General features: G+C 35.4%; 2 protein-coding genes and 1 non-coding gene across 3 annotated transcripts; all 3 read left to right on the top strand.

The window, feature by feature from the left end:
- Positions 1 to 135: 135 nt before the first annotated feature.
- LOC115446165 (ribosome-recycling factor, mitochondrial) lies at positions 136 to 1,045 on the top strand. Its single transcript, XM_030172731.2, has one exon. The coding sequence runs from the start codon at positions 229 to 231 to the stop codon at positions 982 to 984; it is 756 nt and encodes a 251-aa protein (XP_030028591.2). The 5' UTR covers positions 136 to 228; the 3' UTR covers positions 985 to 1,045.
- An 892-nt stretch (positions 1,046 to 1,937) lies between these two features.
- On the top strand, positions 1,938 to 3,916 carry LOC119188446. Its single transcript, XM_037437514.1, has 3 exons — positions 1,938 to 2,441; positions 2,899 to 3,037; positions 3,587 to 3,916. Exons 1-3 carry the CDS (start codon positions 1,983 to 1,985, stop codon positions 3,613 to 3,615), a joined length of 627 nt encoding a protein of 208 aa, XP_037293411.1. The 5' UTR covers positions 1,938 to 1,982; the 3' UTR covers positions 3,616 to 3,916.
- A 238-nt stretch (positions 3,917 to 4,154) lies between these two features.
- Positions 4,155 to 4,226, top strand: Trnat-cgu. Its single transcript has one exon. It is a non-coding gene; the product is annotated as a tRNA-Thr (tRNA).
- Positions 4,227 to 11,137: the final 6,911 nt, after the last annotated feature.

Below are 11,137 nucleotides of genomic sequence, written 5' to 3'. Positions count from 1 at the left end.
TATTTAGTTCAATTAAATATTTTAAGGACTATAAAAATTTAACAAAATAATCTTTACTTTTAATAATTTCTCGTTTAAACTCGTATTCTTCGTAATTCTACGCAGATAAAGCAAATAACTAAACGTTATCGAAATATGTAAATATCAATGTCAAAAAAAATACAGGTTATCTTGTAGTTATTTATAAAATTTCGATGATAAATGCAAGAGTGATACATTTTTATCATCATGGGGACTAGAATTTTACAAAAGTTAATTGTTCCCGTGCTTATTAATTCATATAAATACCAGACTCATAAAATAAGACCCATCGAAAGGATTGTTTGTGCTCATAGTCTTGGCTTCACTAATATTCGTAATTATGCAAAAAGTAAAGATAAAGGAAAGGACAAAAAATCAAAAGGAAAGGTAGAAATTAATCCTACTATGATATCAGAATTGGTTCCGGTTGAGAAGTTGAAAGAAAGAAGTAACGCAGCAATTGATAAAATGAAAGATGATTTTGCTAAACACTTATCTTTACGCTCAACAACAGGATCTATAGAGACCCTCGCAGTTAAATTTGAAGGGAAAGATTATGAGCTTCAAGAATTAGCACAAATTGTACGAAAAAACCCCAAGACTATTGTGATAAATTTTGCTTCTTTTCCCCAAGCCATTCCAGATGCTTTGAAATCTATAAATAGCTCTGGTCTTAACTTGAACCCCCAACAAGATGGCACTACACTTTATGTTCCTGTGCCTAAAGTTACAAAGGAACATAGAGAGGCACTAGCAAAGAATGCTAAAGCTTTGTATATCAAATGTAGGGATGCATTAAAAGAGGTGCAGAATGAGTATATAAAAAAAGTGAAAAAGCAGACCGGTGTGTCAGAAGACACCATATTCAGTGTAACAAAGCAAATAAATGCTATGTGTGAGAAGTATCAAATGGAAGCTAAGGCTGTTTTTGATGCCAAACATGTGGAATTAGTTGGCAAATAATTACATTAAGTTATGAAATGTACTGCATTAGAATTTAGGAAATAAAGATTATCTAACATTATTCTTCGATTCATTTAAATACCCTTTTTAAATTTAAATATTTGCATAAACCCCTTTCTGGATCTGGTCTTAGAGATGCAGATATTACCTAGCTTGAAATTATTATTACTTGTATAAGTTTAAAACTTGTAAGCACCAAGTAGGTAATCATAAAATGTGTCTTAGAAATTGTATATTTCTGTAAATTTAACATAATGTTATTTTTAAATATTTATTTGAGGTGTATACATACTGGAATAAATTTTTTGAACATTAAGTATATCATCATTCATGCAAATATTACCTTTTGTAAGGATGATACCTGTAACACCTGTACCCGTTCGTTTAAAATAAATTATTGATATTGTTTCAAGACGCTCTTAGATAAGTATCTTACATAATTAATGGTTGTAATCAAAGAGTATAATGGGAAGGTAAGTACATAAAACATATTATCACAAAAAGTTGTAGTGCTCTTCGGTTGTAGCTTAAAGCTAATTGTAGGCTTTCCCTTCCATGTGTGGAATTGAAGATTGGGTAGCAAAATTTTGCATTCAAAGAGAAGTATAATTGAAATGGAAAAGCAGTTACTACGTGACTTTTCTAGAATATATACCATTTCCATACATTAAAATTTTTCTGGAAGCGCAAATTCAGTATTATAAAAACTAATGGAAAATGGACTTTTGTCTAGATCCCCCACGAGGTCCCCAGCTATATTTCTAACGATTATATAAATGTTGATTTTATTTTTGAATAGACAAATACATTCATATTAATTGTATAAAATCGGTACTTCGCATATTTATTCTTTATTTAATTTTTGCTCCTTTTATGGCGAAAGGGCTAGGTTGCCGAACAAAGTTATTTAAAAAAGTTAATTTGGTTATGTTGACAAATACGGGTGACGTATGTCATCGTTTCAAAACATTGCATTATTTGGGTTTCGGAATCGGAATATGGAAAATTATATAAAAAATATGAATAAAAAGTATGATAGAGTTATGCCGAGAATAAATAATCGGTCTCGGTCCAGTATAAAGTCATCGTCGACAGTAACTCGTCATGACATACCGAGTTCTAGCAGAATTGGCGCGAAACCTTCTGTTTCAAACATTGGCTCCAGTGTTTTTAGTGAACTTCCCGTGGTATTGAATGACTATGTGCCTGAATCTAACAGGGACGGCAGTGGTAAACGAACATTAGTGGTAAAACCTCGGAAGACTGTGAAGTCGTTAGACCCCGCGTTATCGCCGCACCGGAGCGTTAAAGTCAGTGAGCCGAGAAAAAGGGATCATAATTTACTATCACAGAGTTCGGCGCCGTCTGTGTTGTTCCATGAACAGGAGAAATGGTCGCACTCACATGTAGATCACTGTTTAACGAGTAGATCTCATTCAAAGTTAAAAGAACTAAAGGTAAATGAACATTACATGTAAATATGTTTTGTATCCCATTAGTTATGTCTAGGACATTAGCTTGTTCGTAAATGTTCCAATCTTGCCATACAGAGCTGTGAACTGTGTAATTCCATATTCCATTAACAGTGAAACAGGCGATAAATGTGTTACTTTTCAGTGGTGAAGGGTGAAATTTTTCAAAAAGTGACCTGATGCAGAAAAAACAATCGCCTGGGTTAATATATCGCTGCCATTTTAACAGAAAACAAACACTAAGACAGTAATAAATAAACCTAAGAGGGAAGCCGAAAGGAGTTGGGTTATATGGACACTTCCCCACTGTTACTTTTATACAATTTTAAACATAAGAGGTCAACTAACTTTATCAGAGGAATATTATAGGGCAAAGAGTGGGTGGGTGGAATCCACCAAATCCTACAGGGGTGTAATGGTTCTCATGTTTGTTATATTCCAGGATGAAATCAAAGCTTACCACAACTCGGACAAGTTGACCCGTCTCCGCAGTCACTTATACAAGAGTTGTGGTGTGGTGCTGGATGATGTGGGACACGTTGCTGCTGACAAGGCAGTGCAGGTGGAGGAATTAGATGCTGGTGAGTGGATTCTTGGTATATATTTCTAAGTATTTGGCTGTCGATCATGTGTATGTAATATTCTGTTATTTATATTTCCAATGCCAAACTATAGGGATTGGCTTCTAATTTAATATTGTAATGGTTTTGATATTATTATTATCATATTGATTTTTTGGTGATGGGATCTGACGAATAAGCAAATGCCCTTTTAAAATTTTTCGTTTTTCATACACTATAAAACTAAATGTAATTAAAAAATACCATAGGTTTTCTAAAGGTATATTTTGTACTAATAATAAGCTTACTTGATATTCTATAGTCACCTACAACATGAAAAGTTACAGCCTATGTGACACAGATGGCGCTAATTTCAAATAATGTAAAGCTTGTTCAATATATTATTATTATATACTTCAGACACTAAAATAATAATATTTATTGTTAACTAACTTCTTTAGAACAATGTGTATAGTTAATTAATAAATATTAATATGGTTTCTTGTAACATTGGTTGGTAAACTGAGCTGGTCATGTTTATAAATTTTTAAATATTAATTTTCTTTGCAGGTAATGGAGAAGCAGATAAGATAAGGTAAGTTATTTGAACTGTTGATTTGTTCAATTAGAGATATATAACTGCATTTTGACCTTTTAGGTATTAGCATAACTGCATAATGTTAAATACCACCTATGACATGATCATAATAATTATTCAATCATATTTGACGATTATAAAACTTTATTCTAAGGTTTAGCGCCTTTTAAAGTTACTGTCAATCTTAAATATACATATTTTTAAAAGTAAAAATTAATGAGTAAAGATAATAAAAAAAATATCTTTCTAACATGTGATGCCATAAAAACATTATTACTTATAATCATTTATCAATATTACATCTGTTCAGATAAATAAACTACAATTTCATTTTAGTAATATAAAAAATTATAACAATTATTAATCAGTATAAAAAAATCTAACATACAAAAAAAATAAATAGTTATATAGGTATTGCAGATTATCTAATGATATCAAAATAAATAGAATAACAATTTTTTTTTTGAATATATTATATTACTAAAAATTTTCACTATGGGAACAAATGAGGTGGATGGGTATTTCGCATCAGAAACCATCGCCTCTTTAGCTCAGTGGTAGAGCACTGGTCTCGTAAACCAGGGGTCGTGAGTTCAATCCTCACAGGAGGCATCAGTGTGTTTTTTGCATAAATTATTTTGTTTTAATGTATTTTATTTATCATAATATTTATTTATAATCCATTTCCTTATAAATTATTTACAATTGTATTAATTGAATATAATGGTGGCTAGGAATTTACATGTACATGCTTTTCAATTATTCGAGCGTAAATTAGTATCACAAAATACGAAATGTCTACTGATAAGCTTTATAACTCATGGGCTGATTAATAAATTCATTATTTTTTATTTTTTTATAGTATTTGAAGTACCTACTTAAGTTATGACGTAAATTTTATAACTGACCTATATTTATACGAAAGTGCTACTGTCCGCTTGTTACGTTGGTACGGTTATATCGCTGAACCATTTTTGATAATATTTTTGGGTATAATTTTAAAAATAGCGCATGAAACTTATTTTTTCGAAGAGTCATAAAGGTAGAGGATTTATTAAAAAATGTGATCTAAGCATTCAAGTGTATGAGTGACACAGACACTGAGAATAATTTATATATTACGGTATAATTCAAACCTCTTGGACACTCCATTGTTTAGTGTAATGAATCAGTTTAGAGAATGAATCGCGAGAAATATTAATGACGTCATCATTTTTGGTATTCTATCATAGCTTGTCTGTAAGTTATTTTCTACGGACAATAATTCTTAGAAAATTCTTGAATATTTATAAATGGACTTTACGCTTTTATGTGTATTTAAATTTAGTAATAACTGTCTTAAAAAATGTCGTGTTAAATTTAAAAATAAACTGCCTGTCCGATAATAAATAATAATAATAATAATAATTTAAGCATTTTATGATATAAAATGGGCGCTTTCGATGAGAACTTATAAGAAGCTTAAGGTTAGGCTGTCTTTGACTTCAAATATGAAAAATTAGGATCTATGACAAATCGCATTGCATTACAGGGGCCTTATTCTCTATCCCGCACGTTATTTTAACCGTGCGTAACAAGCACATAACACAACGCATCATGTTTAGGACTATAGAAATTTGGCTTACAGAATACCATTTCACGCACATTTCTCGAAGATAACATGACATGGCCGCGTTACGCTTTTACACTATCATACAGAATAAAGGCCCAGTTTTGCCACGTTAACTTTTCAGTTGAAGGGTTGATGGATTCAAAATACTGACCACTAAATTTTATTCGTTAATGTACGCATACCTACCTTTTAACTTCTAACACGGGAATTTACTAGTAAGTACCAAAAACAAATAATAATTAATGTAGTCATAATAACAAACAAATCAAAATCACACATCTCGTCTTTGTTCCCATAACGGGAACAAACAGGGCATTTTCTTTTCGCCATATTTGTTCTGTCCCGTCATGGTATAGGGCTAGAGCTTATTTTATTGCTATATTGGGAATGAATACCAGATTTAGGATTAACTACAATTAAATCGTAGTTATAGACAATGTATTATGAGCCATCTAAGATATGAGCGGTTCGATGACGCCAAAGATTAAAGTTACCAGATTTTCAGATCAGCATTAGAAAGTAACCAGTTTTACAGGTATTCTTGATATGTAACTGTATTTGACAAAGCTAGCCCTGTGGAGCTGCGCTCTTTCCTCTCTAGCGGAATGGTATCGAGCTATCTCTTTCTCGTGCCCTTCGCGTACCGTACTAGTACGCATACCGGAGATCGGCAGTAAAGATTGCCTGGTAGGAAAGGAGCAAATAATAGCAATGCTAATTTTCACGTGATGTATCTAGACAAAGAAGCTAATAGCACTTCTAGTATAACTTTTCTAATACAATGAGCTAACGTTACTGAGTTTTAATGTCTGAATATTTTAGCATCATAAATGCGCTGCTGCACTTCCTTTAACTAGTAGAGAGATAATTTATATTGAAGTGTTATATTACTTTTCATCTAGCATACGAATAAATAGACGACGAAGCAAACAAGTCTTCGCCAGGCGAAGCGCAGTTAAATTCCGTGATGTATCATTGTTATCCATCACAGTCTCGTCCTGCAATCGATAGATGGAACAAAAGCTCTTCCACAACAAAGGCTTCATTAAACCGATGCTGTTCTTTTACTCTTAATACTGCATATTGTCTGGAGGATTACTATGATTGTACAAACTGTTAACTGACGAAGTACTATCTGTTTTCCTACTTGTGAATTTAAATTTGTTGAAGGTCCTACATAAAATATGGTTATTCTTGATGTTAACTTTGACGCACAAATTTTATAATAATGAGGGTATTCACAGGAAGTAGCTCTTCGCTGCAATCAGTAGAAAATGCTGTCTGTCTTAATTCAAAATTTATACAAATTATAATTTTCATATTTTCACATAACGCAATTACAGATACTATAAAACTGTAAGTAAACTCGTCATCTAGTTGCCGTCTCCCTGGGATACAGTTAGAGTGCCGCCGGCCCGTTAGCTTACCTGCCATCCCGTTATGCGCGCTCGGGACCGCCCCTGACGTAACGATGCAGGATCTGAACACTTTTTGTAACTTCTCACGGGGTTATGCCGTGGGAAATATCGTAGTTTACTTTATAAATAAACCACCTAAACAAACAGAGATCGTGATTTGTGTGGGTTTCAGGTAAAGGATTTTCGGTTCCACGTCAGTTGTTGCTATTATTTATTGTCAGGCGCCTTATAATCTGGTGATCTAAACTCTTGTTTCCTCATATAGCAATGCTGGCAGCTGCGCTCGCGTACAGTGCATGCCAGGGACGAATTATTTAGAATTGGAGCGGAGTTTTAGAAAACGACTTCATCAGCTTAATAATGAAGTGGTTTAGATTTCAAATCTGAATTTAATTTCGTATCTTAACACTACAAGAACTATAAATATCGCCACGTGTTGGAGTTACCGTGTACTTGAATCAATCCCATTATGTGTGCGGATTGTCATTACCACATTATGTGGTAAGCGATAATAGAATTGCATATTTCTTACAACGCCTTTTTGAATTGTAAACAGGTCGAAGGTGAGTGGAGTCGAAGCTTCGGCCGGACGCTAGCTACTGGTTTTTTATGGAATCAAAAGCCTCGTTGTTTGATGTTATTGACTTGCACTAGATTTGCACTAGAGGTCAGGTCTTTAATATTATTCGCGGAATAATCAGCATAACGTTATGAGCATTGGTTGAATTAATGCGATAAGATTAGATCAGTAAGAACAAAAAACAGATTCCAAATATAATGTCATGTAATCGATATCGCTAATTATGTATCGTCCTTTGTTTAGTAGGCTATAAATAGATAAAGATAAATTATTAAAGATTACATAAACGATGTAGCCATTGCTATAAACAAAGGCTAGTATAAAAATGTATGTACCTTTATACAATTATCATTATATTAGAGTTTCTACTTTATCCCCTCAGTGTTACAGACAACTTTTTTCCAGATCAGGCTTTAACGCGAGCGGAACTCTTAGTTAGTTGTTCAATAGGATAAAAGCCATTTCTAGTACCGTAGGTCAAGAGTCAAGGCTAACAGCCACTGTGGTTACAAACTTTGTTCCATCCCGTCATTTTACGCAACATCTAATTCCACACAAGCTAGCGACTAAAAGTGAGTGGACAGCGGCGAGGGCCGCGTCGGAACGTCGTCACTTCCGTTTCCCGTGCGATGGCTGGCACAGCTCCAGGCTATTCCTGTTACGTGGCGATGCGCAGGCGCGAATTAATCATTTTTAAGCTTCGATTACTATGTTTCCGATCTTAAGTGTTGTTGGAATACATTAGCGCCGTGGACAGGGTGCAGTGACTATAATTATTGTGCACTAGTTTCTGCTAGTTGTTTCACCAGCGTGGCGGTCTTGTGACTTGTAGTAAAACATTTTATTTCTAACGATAATGCAAATATTTAAAAAGTTCTCTCATTTGTAACAATTTGCATAAGTTTACAATAGAGGACAAAAAAATTAATTTTGCCAGCTGATCAAAGTGAACATCAATGCATACCCTCAAAGCTAAGGGAATCATACATGTTTTACCAAGAAATCTGATTCATTTCGTTGGCAATCTTACTGAATGCGTAATGTCTCTGCGAAACAGTCTGCTTTTGTCAATTGCTGTGTGAGACAGCGGTTATTTATTTATTTGTAATAAGGTACACCAACAGCACTACATATTAAACCAATCAATATTATAAAAGCAATAAGGTACAGCATCTGATATGTGTGCTACTAATAGGTGAACACAGCATTTACAACTTACAACACGATCGATCCGACATCCATGCTGTAGACATTGTAACTTACGAACCTACTTCACTAGGATTGAATAATGATTGAAGACAGACAAGCTGCTTGCCTGATGGTAAGCAAGTAGCTATACTACAACGCATTGCGTAGCACTATACCAGGCTTCCCATCCTACGATATTAAACTGTAAATCCCGTGATGACCATTACTACACTCGCTACTCTTTCACACCAAATCATAATAGCGTTACTGGGCTGGTTAGCGGCAGGATTAGTTTTTGCAGGGCTGCCTACCAAGACGGTGTCGTCTACGAGAATCCTAGGACATCCAGGACTTTAGTATTTACATTCCCTATCACTGTTGTAACCCTCACCTCAGTAAGTAGATAGCAAGAGGCCGTCGCGTCGTCACTTCCGTTTCCCGTGGCGCAACACTGGCACGGCTCCAGTCTATTCGTGGCGTGTGCCGATGCACCGGGCTGCATCGCGTTTCCGATGTTTGGCGCCTGTCGACTGATCTACACGTGCACTTAGTAAGTAGGTCTCGGATCGTTCGGGTGAGATTTTCCATAACAAATCACATGAGTTGTTTAAGAATTTCGTAATTTGGCAAGACGATGTGGGCTCGTTTGTTTGGTGCTGGCCGTGTCTGGGTTACGTGGACTTTATTGTGTTGTTTATCTTTCCTAGACATCTTTTAAACTGTTTCAATATAGGTTTAATGTTGACCCATATTTAAAGTATTAAAGTACTCGTATAGCAAGAGTGTAAAAGTTACGAAAAAATTCCAATGCATTCAGGTTGTGTTCCTAGATTGTCACCGAAATGGTGTAGCTTATCTTAATTAACCATCTCTTAACACGATTAGCTGGTGTAGTCGTACAATAGGATGGAGATTGAGACAAAATAAAAGGCAAAGTTTTGTCACGGAACTCCGTTAGTACTGTAAGACTTAAAGCTTTAGTCAACAACGCTGGCCTGGTGCGTATTATCAAACTTCATACACTTTCATATACAAAGTCTTTATTTGCAACACCAACTTTCCACTACGACTCAATAAAAATATCGAACTGCGTTGCATCGTACACAATAGAAACGTGTGATGAATACAAAGGGGGCGTCAATAACATCGTGACGTTAGGTGGGAGCATCTCTAGCGAACTTGACCGTATTAGGGTGTTGGCGGTGTAGCGTTACTGCATGACGTCGGCGCGACGTCGGTCTCACCTGTACAGTCGGCAGATCAGATGTTGATGTAATGAGATGTTTTGTAAGCAGAATTTAGTTGTTAGTAGTAATTGGAATTGTTTTTAAGCCACTTCTCGTACGGAGGAACTTACTGAATTAAAAACTAAATGAAATCTTAATTAAAATACTACCTTTCTACAATAGTAGTCTTCACTTTAAAATTTACTAATTAATTAATAATTGGGTGAAATCATACTAACGTTTTTTTTAGATGTCGGAGATATATGTCTAATAAATTGGTATATACTTACAACATATCGCCCCAGTGGTCCTCACACACTCTAGGCCTGGTAAAATTCAAATGTGATACTGATGAATTTCTAGGTTCGACTTCAAGAGTTACTTGTAAGAGTTTTTAGCCCACAGAAAGCATAGGAGTTAACTTATGCTCAACATAGCGGTATTCTCTTAACGCGTTACGTCATAGCAATGTCGAGGAGCTTTAGTTATCCTTCTGATACCGTCATGATGTCACGTATGTTGCGTACGTATTCTCTTGGATACCGAGAGATACGCTAACTGCCAAGCCAATAGTTCTGCAGTTAGCGGCCTCAAATGCAACGTGATGAAATCGGCTCTGACACGAGATTCCCAGATTGCGCAAGTTAAATTGGCCGTCGCCGTCAGCTGTCTTGCAGTTGGGAGATGCATTATGTAGAATTGGCACGTTGTGCGGTTTATTTTCGTCAACATGATTCATTGATGGCACACGATGTTTCACGTGAAAATTATAGATTAACGAGCCTCTGGTGGGTTTGTTGACGCTAGCCGTGGCTGCTGGTTTGGCTGGGTTGGGAGTTTACATGCATAAAATTAAGTAACTGAGGATGAGCAAATGGCTATGAAAACATCTTATAGCTATGAAAACATTCAAATTCTATAGCATCAGTTGATGCGTTGGTGATATTTTAACAATGTAGTTGAGAGAGACAATGGATTATTTAGGAATGTTGCGATATTTTTGGACACTGGAAAGAGAAACATTTCTTTGGTCGAGTCGCCTAATTTAGACCGTTAGAAAATTACAATATTTATATGCCTTATAACTACCAACTATGTTCGCGTTGCATGCATGTACTGAGACGAATACCTAGAGTATTCGTCTCAGTATTTTCATAAATGGCCAGTTTTACACGCCCACGTAAAATAGTCATTGCAGGCACGTACGCCAGCGTTGCCCAAGCCGGCCCCAGTCACGATCCTCGCCGTACGCGGCATGACCGCCCGACCCGAGAATGCTTTAAGGGCACGAGACGGCCTATGCGTGGAACTTGTATTGAAATGCTGGCTGATTTAGTAGATCGGTATAGTTAGGAGCGAGTAATATAAATATAGTTCGGTAAAGGTTGGATTTTGAATATTTTAAATAACTTAAATTTATTTATTTGTATTTTATTACAGATATACATTCGAGACCAGCGTCTGTCGATTCAAAACCCATTTACATTACTATTAGATTA

The sequence above is a fragment of the Manduca sexta genome, chromosome 11, assembly GCF_014839805.1.
Source record: "Manduca sexta isolate Smith_Timp_Sample1 chromosome 11, JHU_Msex_v1.0, whole genome shotgun sequence".
NCBI lineage: Eukaryota > Metazoa > Arthropoda > Insecta > Lepidoptera > Sphingidae > Manduca > Manduca sexta.
This window is presented reverse-complemented; position numbering and strand designations above follow the sequence as displayed.